The sequence below is a fragment of the Rhamphochromis sp. 'chilingali' genome (assembly GCF_963969265.1).
Source record: "Rhamphochromis sp. 'chilingali' genome assembly, chromosome: 2".
Taxonomy (NCBI): Eukaryota; Metazoa; Chordata; class Actinopteri; order Cichliformes; family Cichlidae; genus Rhamphochromis; species Rhamphochromis sp. 'chilingali'.
In genome coordinates, this window is record NC_137930.1 from 61,646,533 (window position 1) to 61,668,630 (window position 22,098).

Sequence of the window (22,098 nt, forward strand, 5' to 3'; positions counted from 1 at the left end):
TCTTTCTTTTTGTTTTTAAATTCATTGAATTTTTGACTCAAAAAACGAGAAATGGCTCCTTTTGATGGTGATATGACTCTAATTATGTTTTCTTTCACAGGGAAAAAACAAAACAGCAAACTGATCTGTAATGCAATGAGCACAGGTTGCAAACAAGATCAGGGTGCCATCACAGCTCTGGTAACACCTCCGCCACACGAATGCTAGCAGGCACATAAAGCTTTTCATAAAGCAGGAAAAACGCTGAAACTGTCCTCTCAAGAAGAAGAAGAAGATTCTGAAGAGTGTTGTGTCCAAATTGAAGTTTAAACTAATCTGAGATTCACCACTTGAGAGTTTGACCATTTGAGGAACTTTTATCTACTCAGCTTCACTCTTTATCCATAACCCAGTTTAAGCTGGGGGGGGCATGACACTACAGCCTGTAAGATTCATTAGATTTTGGTCCCACCATTTTTCGGAAAAACAGGCCACCAAGAGCATAAAAAAGTGAATTGGAAACAGAGCGCTTCTGTCTGGCAGCAGAAATCGCTTTTGATTGAGATGTTTATGTAAGAGGGAAAAAAAAAAAAGGAGGGGGGGGTGCAGAGGAGCAGGGCTGCAACACGCCTCTAAAGACTTGCAATTCTCCCCGTCTTCATCAGGACAAGAAGTCTTTTTAAACTAGTGTGTAAGTATTAAACCATACATTATGATAGGATTCACCAACCGCGAAAAACTAACTATCCCTACGCAAGTCAAACACCTATTATAGTTCAACACAAGCAATAGGCAAAGTTAAGAAGTCCGACGATTCACCGAGAAAACCCGGATAACGCGTGACTCACAGAGGCGTCCCCTTCGTGTCTATAGCGATACAGCTCCACAAAGCCCTACACAAACTTTAACTGTGTCATGCCACAATATACAAAGATACTCAGAGAATGACAAACGCTTTCCTAAAACGGAGAGGAAGAGGAGGAGGAAGAGGAGAAGGAGACGGGTGCTGAACAAAAGAAGTGTCGGGATTATTGAACCTCCTCTTCTGGTTTCTCCTGAGCATCGGAGGGGGAGCCGGGGCGCCAAAACAACACAGATTATCAATGGATTACATTCATGCATGCACACACACGCACACACACATCTAGACACACGCACATGCTGTGGTGTTTTGTGTGGCTCATGGTTGATGTGCCGCTTGCTTGTTAAGTGTGTGACGTGCCTGCAGGTTGCACAGAGGGCACGGGTCTGTACACATGACCGCACGCTTGTGGCCTTCTGCTCCTTCAAAGTGATGCTTTTAATGGCAACTCCTCATCGTGGCAGTGTCAAAAAGATGAAGATGGGGCACAGGTAACTTAGGGGGAAAAAAAGGAAAAAACAAAAAACAAAAACAGGATTCCTCTCTCCTTAGAAGCAGAGACTGCTCTGAATCATGGATGTCCTCCTGGCAGTCTTCTGTCAGCGTGGAAAAAATGCCTCATGAAAAGAAAAAAAAAAGAAAAGAAAAACTTGAGCGTTTTAGAACGAAAGGTGGCGAGGTGAGGCCTGTGGTACACAGTCTAGTTTTGTGCTGATGGCTCTCCTCCCCTGCCGGCCTCACAGCTCAGTTTCGGTGGTCGGAGCAATGTATAAACGTCGGCTCGAGCCACAAAAGATCAACCCGGTCTAAACTGGGGCTTGGGACGAAGGAGGAGGAGAAGAAGAAGAGGAGGAGGAAGATGAAGGAGGAAGGAAGGGCAGGTGGCAATGACTTCCTAAGTAAGAGTGAATATTCTGCAATATCATACTGCAAATCCTCGTGTAGCAATAAAAATCCTTGTGTTGCTGTAAAAAAATTGTCTTGTTTAAATATGAATATAGTACTGAGTTTCTGCTCTTTTTAGGAAATGACAGTCTGCTGTGAGGTGAAGGCGGCTCCACCTTCACTACAACTCCATATCCTGAGCCTCGTCCTCCGAAAAGTCTGACATGGAGCTCTCAGAAGATGAGTCGCCTCCTCCTTCCTCCTGCTCCTTTAGCGCCTCCTCCGTGGCGTACTTCTGGATGTACTCTGAAAGAGACGCACAAGTCGAGCAGACTTGATGATGACAAACGTGGCACAAACCCATTCCGTGCACATTTTCAAGCTAAGCATTGATAAAATATGATTTTAAATACAAAATTTTGGAAAATCTGGTGCAGGTTGACGTACAAATCTGACATTTTGGGTATAAAATTCGTAGTTTGATGTTACAGCGCTGTATGAACATTTGTGTTTTCAATCATGTGTGCGCAAACTACCTTTGATTTTGTGTTTATAATCCTCTGGCCGGTGCAGGTACATGGCGGCTGCATCCCCATTCAGAGGATCGATGGGGTTGGGGTAGGCGAGCAGCTGAGGGAGGAACGACTCAAAGATGTTGGTGAGGTCTGGTGGATGTGAGGTGAAAAATTACAGTCAGTCCAGAAAATAACAAAGCTGCAGAGAAACGCCAACAACATGCACGAGCACTCCTCACTAGTGCTCGTCTATGCTTCTGTGTTTAACCTCCCTGGAAATGCAACTACACGTCACATCAGTGCAGTGCAACTATTCTGATTGGCCTGTTCAAGACCACCGACTCCCAGGAGCAAAAGATAACATAAAAAATGCTTTGGACCAAGTATAAAACAAGAGGAAATTACTACAAGGTAATTAGCACATGTAGAGTATTAAATGCTGATAATTACATCAGCTACTTACATAAGTTGGGCTGTACGTCTACAAAGAATCACAGGAAATCTAAAGCAGACTTTATTTGAAGCAGTCCGTCCATTATGTGTGCACCTATAAAAACGCCCACTAGGGGTCTCCCTTGCAAAGAAAAGTTCACTTCACAGAGCTGTTTTGTTTCCTCTCTGGTTATAAGCAACCTTCACTTCAAAGTGTGAGTGGATGATGACGAAGGAACTGCTCAGCCTTTAATGACCTTTATAGCAGCATTCAGCTCACTGTACATACAGCACTGCACAGGGTGAGGCGTTTTTCTCATTTACTAATCTACTAAACCAACCACATATAAGTTATATGGATATTAAATTACAGTGTTTCCTACAAAAAAGTCTTTACCTAGAATATTTTGCAATTTATTTTTTCATTTGTCCAAAGTGGCCACTACTGGACAATACACTGGCTCTTATTTTGAAAGTTCAGTTGCTGTTAACCAGGTAGTTCTGGAGCTTCCCGTGTAACATTTCCCTGCAGGCAGACTGGTCAGGTTGTTGTTACAGCACTGAATGTAAACCAGCTCTTTCTCCGTTTCCACTTGATCGGACAAACTCCAACTGCAGGCAGTGACGGCAGCCTCTGTTCTGCTCTGTAGAAATGCTGTGAGTTCTCCAACCAGAACCTGCCACAGGTGGAGAACCTCAGGCTTTTTACTCCAAGGATTCAGAGCAGAACAGGAGCTACTGTCACCAGCTTGTGCAATTTAAAGAAAAAAGGTCAAAAGGTCACATCACAGCACCCTATATTACAACTCTATCATCATCATCAGGAAGTATTTTTAGAGTAGCCAAGGAAACTTTAGGACAGACTGAAGATGTAACACCAATTATTGGCTAATTTAATATCTTATTATGTCATTGTGATAGCCTCTTTCACGCCGTCAGGCTAAAACTACACTCAGATACATAATTAAGCAAGCACTGTTCTCAGTGAGAACATCCATTAAATATACATGCTGAAAGCCAGTATAATCAGTATTAAGGAGGCACAAAGACGTCACTGTAATGCTACAATGATAATGCTTCAACTGGGGCTACTGACTGTAACCTTCCATTTGTGTAGATGTTGAGTCAGTTACAGCTTAAGATTATTATCTATGTGGAGTTGTCGTCACAGTGGTGTTACAGCACCCACGGAAAACACTCAAACGCATATAGAGGTGTTTTCACACATACAGCACTTCTAGAAAACAAACACAGCTGTGGATCACAAGCAGACTGAAAAACAGAAATGTACCTTGTGTCCATGAATGAAACAGTTGACCTAAACTTTGAGTTTATTTACACTCTCACATAAAAGACAACTCCACTCCAGCTGAGTGTGTGTAAAGACCTCTTAGTCTCGAGACCTGACCCATCTACCGGTGCTCAATGCATGACCTCAATACCAGCAGCGGTTATCACTGAAGTGTAAGCAGATTAAACCGAGACGCTCTGCCTGAAACCGCGCTGCAGAGGTGCAGCACAGGCCGCTCGGTCATTGTTTTTATTGGCACCAGTCAGAGTATGTGTGTACCTACCATAGAGAGCTGTCCACGTCTGGTTAATGACATCTAAACATACAGTTCCTGACCTAAAAATAAAAAAAAGAAAAAACAGTGAATAAACTACACACAAATCGTTAGATAGAACCAATGATTCTCTGTAGGAGTGTTTGTGTGCTGAAACAATTTCCTATCACATAACCGTCAGGCCGTGCATTTAATCTTCCCCATATTCACCGGATAAATGATCATTGATGTTTGAATCTGTCCTACTTACGCTTCATCAATGTTGGGATGAAAGATTTTGTTCATGAATCCTGAAAGAAAAAAAAAAAAAAAATGCAGATTTTTTCCCCACGTTTTTAAGTTGTCTGTTTTTTTTTTTTACAGTGTAAGGTGAGTTCAAATGTTTTATACCTATTGAAGGTGATTTGAAGGGGTACTTATCAGGCAGGTCCACCCGGACCTTCCACACGCCTCCTTCATACGGCGCTAAAATAAAAACATATTAATTATCCACATGTCACATGAAGCTTTTAATATATGTTTAATATAAGTGAAATGACAAAAAGCTGGTTAACGCTGGGTCTTACTTCCAGGTGGTCCGTGAAACTTGACCACAAACTCATTGAGTCCACTAAGGATGGTAACCTCGTGCTTGCTCTCGATGCTGACGCCGGGTTAAGGAAAATGCTACAAACAAAAACAAACAAACAAAAAACAACAGCGAACAAGCTGGAAAAGTCACACATGATCACATATGGTTGTTTTCTGTTTATTTTTCCCAGCTGGGCTGCTGTGTCTGCCTCTTTCCATGTGAATTTGTCTGGGCAGAGGTCACGCGTGGGTTCAATAACATTAGCCGTAATAATGAGATCAATAATGCAGCGGCCTCTGTCAGACAAGCAGCCTGCTTCTAAAGTGAAAACAGGCTCACGGTGAGACAGGATGGAAAGATACTAGCAAGGGCAGAAAGTTTTCTACTGCACACATCCTTTCAGCGCAGAGAAAGGCACAAACACGAACCTGTGACACGTTCTGCTTAGTTAATAATCACAGCATGTGGTGAGAGCGAGAGACTGAGTCAGCTGTCTTGACAGCGGTGCAGAAAGGTGGAGTGGGTTTAATCTCAGTGACTGTGTGAATGTGACACAATGACGGAAAAACAGAAAGGAAGAAACCACAAAAGTAACAGTTGCGCCCTGTTTCATCACCTCATCGTAAATCCTCCTGTCCTCACCATTCCAACAATCTGAACAAGGCAATGTTCACATGCTAATTTAGTTACATTTCTCAAGCACAAATAGAGCTACACGGCCTGAATGCATAATAGCCAGAAGCAAAGAGACTAAACATCCAGCAGAGCAGACGGTGGTTTAGAAAAAAAAAAATGGAAAAAAAAAAAAACCACTGACCAAGACAGGGAAGCTCTAAATGTGATCCGAGGGAACAGCTCCTATAAATAAAACCTGTTGTAGATGTACGCTTGTGCAGCAAAGCAGAGCAACTCTTGTGCTTTTTTAGCCCCTACAGGGTTATCCATAGAAACCTCACCAAGATTTATTACACAAGGCAATTCCTATATTTGGACAGAAGCTTGCAGAGCACCTTATCAGCTCCTTTTGACACAAAGATATGAAGGATTTATTTATTCTTTTAATTGTTTTCTTCATCACACCAAGCACATCTTTCCCATCTTCACTGGCACAATTAAACCTGACACCAGCCATACAGAATCGCCTCACCTACAGCACATGTGGAAGTACATTTCGAATGATATAATCTGTCACAGTGATTCAGTCTTACATATTCGATTTAAAGACACAGCGTGAAACTATGAAAGGCATCTACTGTTACACGCTGCTGCTGCGGCGCTCTCTGTTTGGGAACTGGTGAAACGAGATCCACAGCAGCAACACCTGATGGGTCCCAACATGTTTTTCCTCAGTGACTCCTATTATCCAATACTGAATTTCTCATCTCACTCAGCTAATAAAACACAGGAATCTTATTTTGTACCAACCCCCCACATACAAAATACCTCATTCTTACTTCCTAATACCAGGTTACATTGGTGTTATGAAACATTAAACCCACTGTACACCTTATATGTGGCTCCTGCTAAGTTAAAAAAAACTTCACTGTTATCAGGAAAATATTAAAATAACGATAGTATGAATGTGGCAAAGCTTCAAGGAACGAAAGGAAGTGCTGACTTAATTAAAATTAATCAAGGCATTGACATTAATAAGAACTTATTAGATCTTCTAAATATGTACGTTGAAAACTTTTTGGACCACAAGGAAAAAATGAAGCATATAAAATGGTTTTGTTTATCCATTAGACAAAAACCACATGTAATACACACTTCTGCTAAATAAAGTAACAAAGACTTATTGCCTTAACTATCTGTGGATCAGTTGAGCTTACATGCACAGGTCATCCCTCAAAAGGCATTGTTGACCCATAAAACAAAAAACAAAAAAACCTTGTTAAATTTCAACTTTATGGCGACCTCATTTCTTTAAATGGAAAAGTAGATGTTTTCGGTTTGTTTGGTTTTTTAATGAACGCTGTTCAATACTGAGTCATGTACTTCCCGAGGTGTGTGTCTGTGGAGGTGATAGATGAGTGTGAGTGAGTGCAGCCCTGTCCCTGCTCCCAGCCCCCACCCCCCTTTGCCCCCCCAACACACACAGAGCATGCTTGTTGATCCTCGATCAGCTGTGTGAAAGAAGCCCCGCCCTCTACCATGTTCCGGATGGTAACAAGGTGGCCAATGAGAGCGCAGCATGTAGCTGCAGGACAAAAACAAAACAATTGAGCCTCACGCTGTCAGAAAAACCTTTCAAGCAGAAACTTCAGCAGGTCACTGCAAACAATTACTAAACCACACAAGCATTTATACGAATATAAGAAACGCAGGTATAAGTCGATAAATGAAAACTGCGGAGGGGGGAGAGGGGGAGTAATTATGTAAAAATAAAGATCACGATCACTTTGGTTTGTATTCCTTTTTTTCCCCCTCATTCAGACTGAAATTAAACTAGTTTTGCTTCACATCCTGCTGGAGAATCTGTGCCAAATACGCCATCCGTGACTACTGTGTGTACCATTTGTGATTTGTTTGTCTTCAGTTAGAAGGATTGTTTTCATTTGGACAACAAATTAAATAAATAAATAATAAATAAGCAAAAATTATTAAAGTATTGTTTTATGTTCTCTGATCTTAAAGAGCGAAAGGTCGTTAGCTGTCGGCTCTGCATTTTTCAAAGATCGTCTCCACATCGACCTTAATTGTTCTTTCTTTGGTGATAGCATGCTACACAGCTAGCTTCCTCGGCGTCAACGCTACCAAATCACAAATAAAGGAACGTGTCCTTCCACATATTTGTTTCCAAAACGTACAAAACCCTTCGCCATGACTTCCCAGTGTGCTGTCAGTCCTGTGGGAATCACATTTTAGAAGCCAGTGGGCTAACTATAGACGCTATCAGGCTAACGCTAACAGTGTCCAAAGCTAACACAAGAGTTAGCAGCCAGCGTTGTATTGCGACAGTTTCCGCTGCTAATTCTCTATCGATACAAACAGGACGATAATGCTAACGTAGCAGCGAGCTAACGCTTCACAACAGGCGGTGGAGTTCACTCAAAAAACGTTAAATAAGCGTCCTGTTCGCCATTCTGCTAACCGAGCTAACGTCCAGACTCGGTGGAGACACAGAGCTGTCTGTTAACGTTAAAGTCTTCATACTTTTTTTCAGAATCTCTCAATCTCACACAGCTGCCAGCCACCTCATATATATTATATATACACACACACACACACATACACATACACACTTACAGAGCACCCATCGAGAGCAAATTATGTAATTAAGCACTACCACAAAGCTAACAGCTGATCATTAAGATAAAAGAAAAAAAACCACCAGCTTGTGTTTATATACTGTAAAGGATACAGTTTCACCACGTCGGTATCCATTCGCCTCTTTCCCGGACTTGGAGACGACATTTTTGTATTCCTTTCAGAAGTGAGCTAAAAATACTGCGGCTACTCAGCTACCTCAACCTCTCAGCTTGAAAATACCAAGAGAAGCTCCCCGGTCTCTATCAGCAGCCTTTCCACAATGTCCATACACGATATCCCAGCTGCAACATCGCCCACTTTTTTCCTCTCCCTCTATCAGCGGCTCCTTGCCTGACCAGCTTGTGTCCTGTCCTGAAGACTCTCTGCCAGTGACATCAACCTCCAGCGACTAGAGCGAGCAGAGGAGGGGCTGAGCTATAGAAATACAGCCGAAGGACAGGGCCATACTGTCAGCATTCCGCCTCTCAACCACTTTAACTTACTGCGGTGGAGCATTTCTGCAAAGACAGGAGATCAGGAGGAGATAAGGTTTAAGGAGAGACATTAACTTCTGGGTCATTTTAACGAGTCTGCTCGCATAAAACTCAAAAAGAAAGTGCGTGCTGTTCTATCGTGTGTAGATCTATGTTAAAATCTCATTATTGAGGGGCTGCAATAAGTACATTAGGCCGAAGTTGTTTGTTTCTTGAAGCGCTGAATGAATCATTTAAAGGAGTAGATATAGGTTAATTCAAGGTGCTTATTGCACACACATTGCTATGACATCCAGCAGGTTTTAAACAGTTAGTAAGAAGTCAGCTAATGACTGACGCAATCCAACACAGCCGTCCTGTAATGCACCTTGGTGTTTAATGGATTTTCTATTTGTTTTGAAATCAATATTCCTTTATTGATATGTACAGTTAAATGGATTGCAGACTTCTAACAAGAAGACAAATACACAAACTACAAAAGAGGCTCAAGAACACGAAACACTAATGATTTATTAATAAGAAAAAGACTTACAATATAACAGGTAAAGAAGCCAAATCCGATTTGTAATGCAGTCTTCCTCAGAGCCGTGCTTGTGTTAGTATTGTTCTTCCTTTGCTCAGGTTTTTACCCTTTTCCAGCATTCTCTTCACTAAAATCCATCCAGCGTTTCCAGGGAAGTGAAGTAAGGCAAGAGGTAGACTTGTTTTAGGCTTGACGGTTGTCCTAAAAGCTATGAAAAAGTATTTTCTCCATTCTAGATTTCTTAGTTTTTTTTTTGTTGCATTGTTGTATTGTATTTTTTGTTGTATTTCATCAAACAAAATCTAACATCAGACACAGATAACCCCCATAAATACAAAATTTAGTTTTTCAAATGATGATTTTATTTATTAAGGGGGGAAAAGTGATCAAACCTACCTGGCTTCTGAAAAAAAAATTGCTCTCCCTCTGTTCAATCATGGCTTAACTGTGATTAAAACTTTTATTCAGAAAAGCTGATTTTACTTTCTGACTTCACATGATCTAAAGAAAAATTTGAAAAACAAATTGACTATCTATGAGTCTGGAAAGAGTTACAAACACATTTCTAAGGCTTTGGGACTCCAGTGAACCACAGAAAGAGTCATTATCCATGTATGGAGTGACTGGCTTACCAAAATTACTCCAGGAGCCATCGACGACTCATCCAACAGATCAAAAAAATAACCCAGAACAACATCTAAGGTTGGTAAAGATAAATGTCCATGATTCAACAATAAGAAAGAGACTGGGCATGCATGAGAGAGCACAGAGGCAAAAACCACTGCTGACCAAAAAAAGAACACAAAGGCTCATCACACATCCTGAAAATATCCCCAAGACTTTTGGGAAAATAATCTGCGGACTGTGACAAAAGTTGAACTTTTTGGAGGGTTTAAGTCCCGTTATATTTGGTGTAAAACTAACACAGCATTTCATAAAAAGGTCATCACATCATTAGTCAAAAATGTTGGTGGTAATGTGATGTTCCGGGGCTGCTTTGCTGCTTCGGGATGACTAGCTGTTGGAATCATGATTTCTGCTCTCCACCAGAAAAGTTTATGCCCTGAAGGTCAAGGACATTTGGGTTATGTAGCAGGACAACCACCAGAAACACACCACCAACTGCACCTCTGAATGGCTGCAAAAACACAAAAACAAACAAACAAACAAAAAGGTTTTGGAGTAGTTTCAGCAAAGTCTGGTTTTAAGTCTGATTGAGATGCCTTAGCATGACCTTAAACAGGATGTTTATGCTGAAAAACCTAATGTACCCGGATTAAAACAATTAGGCAAAGAAGATTGGGACAAAATCCCTCCACGATCATGTGAAAGACCCATTGGCAGTTATCACAAAAACTTCTCTGCCAAGGATGGTACAAACAGTTATTAGGTTTAGGTGGCACTTTTCTTGCATTAAACTGTCTGCTCTTGGACTAAACTTGCACAGTTGACTGTCTGCAAATTCAGCCCATCTTTAGATTTATTCAGTCTCTTACTAGACTCATAAGCACCCACAACTACTTTTGCCATATTTCACCTCACAAAATATGGCAGCACCATTTGTTTTTGTTTCAGAATCTGACTTTATTCTGTTGCACTCTCACGAACGTTCATTGCACATGAAACCTTTCAAGCAGTGCTAAACAAAGATCAGCTTGTCCATAATTTCTTGTTTTAAAGATTGGCATGTACGACATTTTGTGCGAAGGCCAGCACACTCGCTGTAAACACAGATGGTCAAAGGTGAGGTTTAAAAAGGTGCAGACATCTAGCGCAGACATAAAAGAGATAAAAATGTGTCTTTATGCACCAGTGAGACGTATTTGCACAGCGACATCTGCACTCAGAAATCTATCCATAGATGCCTTTGAATATCAAGTTGATCACTGATTCATTCTGGTTTTGTATTAACTCATTGTTTCCATTATTGGTAACACCTCACCACAAATGTGTTGTGCCAGCTGTGCTTTAATATAGTGATGTGAGAAAGGTTGCTAAGGTTTAATATATCTTTTAAAAAGTAATCTCCTCCATACCAGGTTATAAGGTTATTTAAATGCAACCTCAACTGAACAACAGCACATCCTCCTAAAATCATTTATTTCCTCTGTAGTGGACTTTTGGTTTTGGTTTATATGTTTTGACTTATTTCAGCTACCCTACCAAAGGTTAAACTGAAAGATAATTTTATCCCTCTCTAGGATCTCCAGGATATGACACATTATTTGTTTAACAAAACTTTATTTAGGCTTGTTTTCCAGCAAGAAAACCAGAGGTTGCTGTCGTTGAGCTGACCACGAACTCCTCTGGATACCACAGCAGCAGCAAATCTGCAACAGAATGACTGAAAAAGAAAAGGCAGGCTTTGGCAGGAGCTTCAGGGAGCTGTGCACAAATGAAAGAAGCTGTAAAGAAGAGTGGGCGAAAATTCTTCCACAACGATGCAAGGGTCTGATAAAGACACGCAGACGTCATGTTTTCTGATGTGCTGATAAATCTTTCATCTAAGTTAGACTATACTTTCATTGTTACTATATTTTTATATTTCTTAGCATCTGCATACAGAACTACAGATCATTGAAGTCTGTTGTATATCATGTGAAACAGAGAAGTAAGCCATTGAAATCATGCTCTGATAGAAGCTTATTAAACTTCATCTATGATTGATACATATGACATATTCATGTGTAACACAATAAAGCAGCACTTTGTCTAGCCTGACTTATTCAGAAGACTAGCAGACACTCTGACAACATCATCCAGTTGGATAGTTCAGTTATCTTTAATCTTTACATGGAGGAACATAGAAATGTCATCAATGTGGTGCATCTTCCAGTAAGTCTAATCAGTTTTCAAGCTGGTTGATCTCACGTCCTGACCTCTGTAAGTCAATAAGTAGATCACAGCAAGCAACAAAAAGCTGCCGACTCATCTCCTGTTTGATCTCATTAACACAGCAGTGGCTCATTGTTCAGGAATTTCTTACTGTCTGTGACATTTCACAGACTCCCTTCATTGTCTACCTGCCGCCAGTCTGTTCAAGGGTTATTTGGACAGTCTGTGTTACATTATGAGACCAACAGTGGCTGAGAATCTTTCTGCCTCTAGGTGAGCTCTGAATGTACTCTTTGGGATAATATTTTAGCTTCAGATGAGAAAAAACGTGTCTGTAAACGAGTGAACATTGTAAAACACCAGCAGAAGGATTGTTTGATTAATTGTTGCATTGGGAGTAGCTGTCCCATAAAAAGAGATCAGGTGTAAAAACCTTTGTCTCAAAAGGTTCTTGCATTTTAACAGGGTTTGGGCACGCCTGCTGTATTTGCGCTTGTACCTTAAACAAAAGAGGGTGTTGATCTTTTCCAGATCATTACTCACTGTGAGAATTAGCAATTATTACAATTCTAAGTCTGTTTATTTACACATGGTCCATGTAAACAAGCTACAGTTGTTATGTGACGGCTGTGTGCAGGCAGGAAAAGGACCCAAAGTGCAGACTCCGGAGACAGAAAGTAACTCAAAACAGCTTTAATGCTGAACTCAAAAGGGTAACATAACTAAGAATACACCTACACAGCCAGCACACACAGCAAGATAAGGGTAGATAAGCATAGATCACAACAAATGAAAAACTGAAACACAGGGCTTAAATACATAGAGGGAGCAATCAGGGAATGGACAACAGGAGGGAAACACAGCTGGGGCAAATCAGAACTGACGAGACAAGGAAGCGTAACCTGAACACACTGAGATAAGACAGAGACCTTCAAAGTAAAACAGGAAACACATAATACAGACTGAACAAAAGACACAGACTCACATGCAGACACTACAACAGAGGGAACAGAGACGTGGGACCAGGGCAGACACAGACACTGACTGGACACGGGGATATAGCGGACAGGGGAGACAGCAACTAAGGATTACACAGAGACAAACCATAAGACATGACTCTAACAAAAACCCAAAGACTAGAAATGATAAATAATATAATAAACTCAAAAACCCTGGGTCAACGACCCAGGCATCCTAACAACAGTGGCTAGTCATGCGTTTGTTTTGCTCCTTCTGCAACTCCCAGTGAGCTTCAAATCCAGATTATAACATGTCTGCATTGCAGCTCCCAAAGATGTGGGCGAAAGGTTGACTCATGGTACAGCTGATCAAAAGGAGTTACTCCAACCACGTGTTTGGCTCAAATATCCCTTATTTAAGTTGTGTGTTAATTATCCTTTGTAGCTTGGAAGACATAAACAAAGTTTGTCACTTTTTAATTTCTTAATACACTTAGATCCATGTGTTGACAAACAAATAATGCAATCAATATATGATTGACATGCAGAATTTCAGCTTTTATTCAAGGCCTTTAACAAAAGCATTGAAGTAACTGTTTAGGTGTTGCATCTGTTTTAGCTCCTTATATTGATACATTATTTTTTAAATTCATGAATAGAAACACAGTGGGTTTACAGGAAAGTGAAAACTGATTCAAATTGTTGGACTGATAAAACTAAAATTGACTTGATGGAAAGAGAAAAGTATGGAGAAGGAGGGAAATAGCTCATGATCTGAAACAACCACAGAATCTGTTAGTGATGGAGACAGTAAGACAGTGTTTATTGATAACATGACTGCTGATAAATGTAGCAGGATTGTGAAGTGTACAGGGCTACGCTTTCTGCTCAGATTCAGCCAAATGCTGCAAAACCGATCAGACCAAGCTTCACGGTGCAAATGGATAATGACCTAGAGTATGCTGCAAAAGCAAAGCAAGAGTTTCTTCGAGATATAAACGTTCTTCAATCTCAAAGTCAGTCACATGATCTCAACTCAATGGAGCGTGCTTTTCAGTTACTGAAAGACCCACAGACAACAGGATTTGAAGGTGGCTGCTGTAAAGGCCTATCAGAGCATCCCAAAGGACGACTTTTTGCGATGTCCAAAAATGATTTCCGACACAGGAGTTTCATCTAACTAAAAACTGTATTTCTAAAATCCAAAATATGTTAGTTTCTCCAATGACGTATGAACCTCTGAATATCTGGGGATTTACATAAAAAAATTACACTACTGTGAAAAAAAGTCTGTATTTCACTTGATAGCCGTTTATTAATCCCTCAAGTTTAAAATCACAGTTGTTTTTAATGGCTAGTATGTGCATTAAGTATATAATATAAGGTAAACATGCAAATCTACAAACATCAAATCAAATCACTTTTATTGTCACATCACATGTGCAGGTACATTGGTACAGCACATGTGAGTGAAATTCTTGTGTGCGAGCTTCACAAGCAACAGAGTTGTGCAAAATACAATAATGTAAACAAGCAAAATACAAGAATGGCTACATCTGAAACTAATAAATATATGTACAATATATAATAGTATATGCATTTCTGGATGTGTATACTAAATATTTTTCTACGTGTGTGTGTGTGTGTGTGTGTGTGTGTGTGTGTGTGTACACATATTTTACAAATTAAATAGAGTAAACAATAAATAAAATATATAAAAATATACAGAGTTGAGACATGTGCAAAACAGTGGCATTACTGTACAGTATGGAGTGCATAATGTTAAAGTTCCAGTAGTGAAGCTGAGGTGTCTATGACGTGTTCAGCAGTCTGATGGCCTGGTGGAAGAAGCTGTATCTCTGACATATACATGTCATTATCCATATATCTCTGATAAGCCATATTCATTCAAAACAAAGGGTATTGACGTTCACGTCAGTTGTTACCGACTCTTTTATTTATTTGTTATTGCTAGATTATTGCGGCGAGGCCCTTTAACAAAACTATAAACATTTCCATGTGACTCTTGAACGCCACTTGAGCGTCCTATTCTCCTCTGATTGGTTAGTTCAGACCACGTGGCTATGACGTCTCGGACAGCAGCAGCTGTGGACAGTTGGAGGAGTTAGCATATTTCTTTATTTTGCTCTGAAGCCAGAGCTGGTGGTTTCATGTCGCGCCGTTTGTTTGTACTGAGGCGGATTCCTGTCCGGGTCTGGGTGTGAGCCTCTTCGGTCGGCGTGTCCCAGGTTAATCATGTCTTCGCCTGAGCACGGTGAAACTTTCAGTCAGCTCAATAAGTTTGAGAAACTGTCGTGGAGGCCCTCCACCCGCGACTCAGGTTTGTAAACACAGGCGACTGCTCTGCAGCTGGATCCAATCAGCAAGCCTTCCTGAGAAGTTAATGTAAATACTTGGTAATGCTGCTCAGAGCTCGCTGCCTCTTTGGACAGAGCTGGCTGCTCATTTGCATTAGCTGGGCTTTGTCTGTGAGCTAGCCATACTAGCTTTGTGTGCATTCTGCATCGCTACAGCAGCTACACAGGCCAAATGTTGCTAACGTTGCTACGGAAGCCAGCAGAAATCAGCCACTGAATATTTCAGTGTTATTGTTGCTTATGTTCCCATTTAAATGGAAATGAAAGACAAAGGCACAGCAATGGTTTTCATATTCTGTAAGCTCTCCCATACATGAAGTGGATTCTCGGTTACACAAAGCATACTTAAGAATAGAAAATGAGAGCGGTTACACCTGTAATCCTGATTTCTCTGAGTGTAGCAGTGCACAGAGTATCTTGATTCACCGAGGAAGTACAATAGCTGTGGCTTAAAAACAAAATAAAAAAAACTATGGGAGTATACGATGACTGTATTCATATACTTCTACGGTTTTTACTGGGATCGTCCCAGAAACATCAGCCTCGGTTTGCTGGAAGTGTGACGCTTGGCTGAATATACGTGACTGTGGTTGTTCAACATTTGTAAAGCCTGCAGTGTGGTTGAAGTAAAATAAACAGGTGTGACGGCGGTGGAGCTATCAAATGATCGTCCAGGAGCTCCAGAAAATCTTTTCCATGACAGAAGGATCGTGGACAACACCAGCTGCTCACAGCAATCTGTGAGATCCTGTAATTGGTCTGTAGTGAAAAGGGGAAAGAAATGTCCCTTTGGAAGTTAAAATGAAACGGTAGATGCTAATTAGTTCAACCCCTGACAAGAACATGAGAGAATTGGTTTATGAATCTGTCTTTTTCTCTGTATATCTTGCAGCCACTAAGAAGCGAGCACGGTGGTTTCAGGCCCGGCGCATCTTCTCCCCTTCCTGCCCAAACCTGCGGATCCCCAACAGGTTTCTGAGAGAAGGTACTAAACCTGCACAGACACCACACTGGACGGTCTAAACTCATAAACAGTAGAATTCAAAGTGCAGGAGCTGCAGTTAATGTCCTGTAAAGCAAAGCTAGAAGTGTTATATTGCTCCTAATAGAACTATTCAGAGGGGAGAAAGAAGTCTGCGTGATGATTTACATGGTGGTGTGTGGCGATGAGACTGATGGTGTCTGTCTACAACTCCTCCTCCCCCCACAGGACACTGCATTCCTCCTGCCCGCAGTGGACACCGCTGTGTAGCAGACAGCACCAACCTGTATGTGTTTGGAGGCTACAACCCAGACTTTGATGAGGCAGGCGGCTCAGAGAACGAAGACTACCCTCTGTTCAGGGAGCTCTGGCGGTATCATTTTGCCACAGCATCCTGGCAGCAGGTCCACACAGAGGGGTACATGCCCACGGAGCTGGCTTCTATGTCAGGTAAGGACTGATGCTGCTTTTATTTTTATTCCCTTGGTATAAGGGACAAGCTGGAGGTGGCGGCTGGGGAGAGGGAGGTCTGGGCCTCTTTGCTTAGGCTGCTGCCCCCGCGACCCGGATGAAGCGGATGAAGATGGATGGATGGATGGATGGATGGATGGTATTCAAATGATGTGATGTGGTTCTGCTGGATTGATGAAAATATTTTTTGACTTATTCCAGTATTTTTATCAGCATATTCTAAAGGCTGTATGCACACCCCTGCCTTCATTTATGCAATACACACTGAGCACATGTGGTTAGTCTAGCTGTTATTGAAAAGCAGCTCTAAATTCACCCCTGCACACTTTTTTTTTTTTTTTTTTTTTTTTTTTTTTTTTTTTTTTTTCTTGAACTCACACAAATAAATTAGGACGCATCACATTTGAGGCTAGAAGCTGGCCTGCATTTCTCAGCAAGTTGTGAGACTTTTGGTTGCAATTTACAGCTCAGTTAATTTAGGTGTGAATTCTGGCATTTTATAGCAATGTCTTTTTTTTAGCAATAAAAATAAAATATTCTGCTCTAAATGATATTTCTCAAGTTCATACTTTTATCTGATAACTAAAGTTTTATCGTTGTTTAGTCAACAAACAGATGCAAAGTCCTGCAAAAACTCAACTCTTTGGTTTGTAATTCATTATTTGTGTAGTCACAGTTGACTGTTGTGTAGACTTTAGGGGGACCTTTTGGCATAAATGTATTCAGATTTATTTTTAGAATTAGTCCATATAAGAGGGAGGTCCACCTCCACACTACATTGTGTTGTCATGTTTCCACAGCATAGGCAGAAGTGTGCAGTGAAGGCCATTTAGTTGGTTGAAATCTGTAGCCTCACCACTAGGTGGCACTAGCAGAGAAAGCAAAGCTAGCAGAGGTGTCTCTTCTGGGATAAAAAAAAAACAAAAAACTACAGTATTCAGAGGACAGAAGTCTGCATGATGATTCACTGTGTTGCATCAAGATGAGACTGCCTGAGAACCACTGAGCCTGGTTTGTGTGCGCCAGTGTGTCTCACTAACGGACGTGAGCCAAAAATGACCTGACGGCGGCTGCCGTGCCCTGCACTTTAATGTCTTTCTGGTTTTGTGTCAAAGTGATTTCCAATGTTTATGCATTTTCTCTCTCGGTGTGTTGGTGTGTGTGTTGCTTCTATTGGTAAATAAACTGTAGTGTAGTCTCAGGATTTATGAAGGTTATGTATTAAATAAGGAAATGACCCGTTTTGCAAGTATCTTTGTGACTTGGCTTTTTTGTACCTACATTATAATCAGTCCTTTGTATCGACTTTAATGTTTTTATACAACTGCTATGTTATTTGTCTCTTGCCCTCCTGGCAAGATCACTCTTAAAAAATATACATTTTTAATATCATAGAAACGTTTTGGCTGGATACATAAAAGATATATAAAAGTCACTATGCCAAAAACTGATTGCAGCTTCTTCGTGACAGGAATATTCTTTTCTGGCTCAACATGACTTTACATCATTCATGCGAGATGAGATCTAGAAAACACTTTGACTCAGATTTCCTATAGGTTTTATAACAGAAGACTCCTGTACAAAACATTCAGGGTTTTGTTTCTTTTTATTCCCAAACTTCACTCCTAATCAACAAAACTGAGTTTGATGCTGTTATCTTTCCCCAGCTGTCCTACATGGGAACAACCTGCTTGTGTTCGGTGGCACCGGGATTCCATTCGGTGAAAACAACGGCAACGACGTCCACGTTTGCAACGTTCAGTACAAACGATGGAACCTGCTCAGCTGCAGAGGGAAGAAGCCCAACAAGATCTATGGACAGGTAACTGTTTTTGTGTATGAGGTCCTTTTGAATGTTCTGTCCCATCCCATCTGTTACAACCATTTATCCTCCTTTTCCAGGCCATGGTCATCATAAATGGCTACCTTTATGTGTTTGGAGGGACGACGGGCTACCTTTACAGCACCGACCTGCACAGGCTGGACCTGACCACCAGGGAGTGGACCCACATCAAACCCAATAACGCGCCCTCAGACCTACCTGAGGAGAGGTCAGTCACCTTAGGTCATTCATACACAGCTAAAAGCAGCAGGCACACTTTGTTAAACACACAGTGAATTCTCTACATGTGGCTCCAGATTTTCTGAAAATGAATCAATAATTTTGCAGATATAGACATGAGCTAGCTCATGACGGGCAGAGAATATATATTTTTGGAGGCGGGACTTCCTGGACATCATATCCACTAGACAAGGTGAGAGTAACTGGCACTTAAACACCATTGCATGCAAACTTGTTGTCGTCCTGTCTTTAAATTAAGGTTATTTGTGTTCATCAGATTCATGCTTATAATTTGGAGACAAACTACTGGGAGGATATCATGACAAAACCCCAAGAAAAAATAGGTTTGACTCATGTTCAACTTTTATTTACAGCGGTAAAGTGTTTTGACTGCCACAAGTCAAATTCATTTCATTTTCTTCTCACAGGATATCCTGCCGCCCGTCGATGTCACAGCTGTGTACAGGTCAAAGAGGGTGAGTGTTTCACACGACATCATCAAACGGGCTTTCTCTGAAATGTTTCTGCTTCATGCCTCTTTTTATGTGCAGAGGTTTTTATATGTGGGGGTTATAACGGAGAGCGCATCCTGTCAGACCTCTGGAAGCTCAACCTGCAGACTTTTCAGTGGACAAAGCTTCCTGCGATCATGCCGGAGCCGGCTTACTTTCACTGTGCTGCGGTCACTCCGGTCAGTACCATCGCACACTGAGAGAACAAAAACTAAATCGTCATAGAGTAGACTCAGATTTCATCCTCTGGTGTTCCTTTTCCTTTAGGCCGGCTGCATGTACGTCCACGGCGGAGTCATCAACATGTCTGGGAATCGAAGGACTGGCTCTCTGTATAAAGTGTGGCTGGTGGTTCCCAGCCTGCTGGAAATGACCTGGGAGAAACTGCTGAAAACTTTCCCTCACTTATCCCAGCTGTCCACCCTCCAGCTGCTCAGCCTGGGACTGACGCACACGTTAATCCAGCGGCTCAAATAAAGACTGAATGCAGCGGTATGTGATGGCGTAGCACGGACTCTAAGATGTCTGACGATTTAGGGTGAAAGGACAAAGTAAGCCTGATGATGTCAGATAGTTATGAAAATACTTTGATTGCCTTTTTACATTAGTCTGATGTAAATGTGTGGGTTGTTTTAAAAAAGTGCAATTTTTTTTTTTTTTTTTTAAGTTTCCCAGTGTGTCATATGTGCACGCATCCATCAGAAACTGTGTAGAAAATAGAAATTACTGTATGCTGTTTGTTTTTCACTTCTGCCTTCTTCAGGTTTTTCTTCGTTTTTTGGTCGTGGAAACTTGTGGAGCCTGAGAGATATTTTATAAACTCCAAAGACCACTTGTTAAAAGGCCAAATGAATGTTGGTACAGTAGTGAAGTTTTAGCTTTTATTTAGAGGCAAAGACTTTTTTGTCTGTTCTTTCTTTTCCCAATCCTGAAGTGGAACAGGTTGTGCAGCACTACCCTCAATCAGTCCTGCTGTTCCCTCTTCAAACCCAGCAGAGGCACCAGTTTGTAGGCCCTGACATTTAAATAGAAAGTTTCGAGATTCTCAGTAAAAAGCAGACTTGTATTTCTGATTGCTTTTCACAGTTTAAGTAACACATTTCAGCCTCAAAGACTCACTGATTAGGGTGCTGATTTGGAGCTGCGATTAAAACTCAACCGTTCAAATTGAAAACTGTTCCTCTTGCCGGTCACAATTAGGCCTTCTGATCAGATGAAAACATGTGACACGGCATCACTGTGAAATATCTTATGCCTCTTCAATTTTTATTCCTCTTTTTTGGGGGGGGAGGGGAAAAAATGAAAAACCTGCTTTGAACGCCCGTAGCTCCAGAGTATCTATTTATTTAGTGCCTTTTGAATTTCAAAAAGTGGGGTGTACAAATTGGTCTGCAAGAGTCAAGTTTATTTCACTCAGTGTGTAGCCCTTTTTTTTTTTTTTCTTTTTTCTTTTTTTTTTTTGGTTTTGTTTTGTTATTCGCCCACTAGGTTTTAGTCGGTGCTCTTCACAAGCTATGTATGCTTAACTAGTCTGTTATTTTAAACCCACGAAGCCATTTTTACTATTTAAATCACTGTGCTGCTGTTTTTATTCTATTAGAAATCTTTGAACTGCACCCTACTTGTAGCTGTACTTCCCCAGAAACCCCAACCCAACATTTCTGTCACGTTCAGTTTTTTCCACTTTAAAGCCAAGAATCCATTTCAACTTTTTGTACTGCAACATGCATTGTTGATATTATTATTATTATTATTATTATTATTATTATTACTACTACTACATTGTTGTTTTTTAGAGATGCTGTGCTTTGGTACTTGGCAAGGAACATTAACAAACTAGTAACAAGGTGTGGAAGGTGTACTCAGGATGTGAAATACTGTGATCAGTCTGATGAGCCGTGCAGACACTCATCATTGAAACATCAGCAGGTTCAGTGTGAAACCAGATCTAGGCACACCAGCAGCTTTGTTTTTTGTTTTAGTTACTGTGGACTGTAAATCTTTGATACTGTTGTGGTTCTCCTAGTTGCTTTCATGCAAATTATTATTATTATTATTATTATTATTATTATTTTATTTTTTAAAAACACATTTTGCCTTGCATTGAGCATTTGAATTCACGTTAACTGCAACTGTGCTGGTTCGATTTCGAGCTGCGTTAATCTGACGGCTATTCTACTACGATCCCTTTTGTACACTGCGCCACACCTCAGTTCCTTTAATCATGTCATGGCCTTATTCATTTCTATTTTGAAGCATTCTGCTTCACTGCGTGCTCAAACTTAGTAACGACGTTGCTTCAGATTGACATGTTCAATATTTGCATCATTTTTTTTGATGTTAATGAAAGCTCAATGATCTGTTGCATGTCGGTATGGTGTGCATGTCACTTTAAACTCTTGGGAGAAAAGTTGAATGTCTTTATAAAAGGCAAATATGGCTGCAATATGTTTTGTAATTTCTGTGTACAAACAATTAAAAACGCAGGCAGCTGGTTTTTCAAAACATTGTATTGACTCACTTTTTTTTTTTCTCCCCCCCCATAGCCTGTTCATAGAGAACAAATCTTTGCTGGTACAGCCTGCCATGCCTGGTTTCCAGTTAGTCTTTTGAAAAATTCAGTACACGAGCGTTCAGGTCTAAGGTGTTGCGTATCAGTGTGTACCTTAAAACATCATCTGAAACATTACAATTGGGTAATACAACCTAAAATGAACAAACGGCAGAATAATACAGTCATTTATTTAACAAAAAAAAAAAAAAAAATGTAGAAGCAGTTTGTTGAAAAGCTAGGTACCATCTTACTGCCTCTATAAGAGGC

The 22,098-nt window shown here is 40.8% G+C and overlaps 2 protein-coding genes across 2 annotated transcripts; one reads left to right on the forward strand and one right to left on the reverse strand.

Annotated features, from left to right (window-relative positions):
• Positions 1-560: 560 nt before the first annotated feature.
• Positions 561-8,462, reverse strand: LOC308391978 (ubiquitin-conjugating enzyme E2 H-like). The gene is made up of 7 exons (XM_080874819.1): positions 8,174-8,462; positions 4,805-4,881; positions 4,629-4,703; positions 4,489-4,528; positions 4,248-4,300; positions 2,263-2,391; positions 561-2,032 (listed from the first exon to the last, which is right to left on the reverse strand). Exons 1-7 carry the CDS (start codon positions 8,224-8,226, stop codon positions 1,908-1,910), a joined length of 552 nt encoding a protein of 183 aa, XP_080730945.1. The 5' UTR covers positions 8,227-8,462; the 3' UTR covers positions 561-1,907.
• A 6,506-nt stretch (positions 8,463-14,968) lies between these two features.
• Positions 14,969-21,350, forward strand: LOC308392038 (kelch domain-containing protein 10-like). The gene is made up of 10 exons (XM_080874885.1): positions 14,969-15,213; positions 16,143-16,235; positions 16,461-16,682; positions 18,371-18,525; positions 18,606-18,754; positions 18,874-18,958; positions 19,043-19,109; positions 19,194-19,241; positions 19,317-19,456; positions 19,545-21,350. Exons 1-10 carry the CDS (start codon positions 15,129-15,131, stop codon positions 19,752-19,754), a joined length of 1,254 nt encoding a protein of 417 aa, XP_080731011.1. The 5' UTR covers positions 14,969-15,128; the 3' UTR covers positions 19,755-21,350.
• The last annotated feature ends 748 nt before the right edge of the window (positions 21,351-22,098 follow it).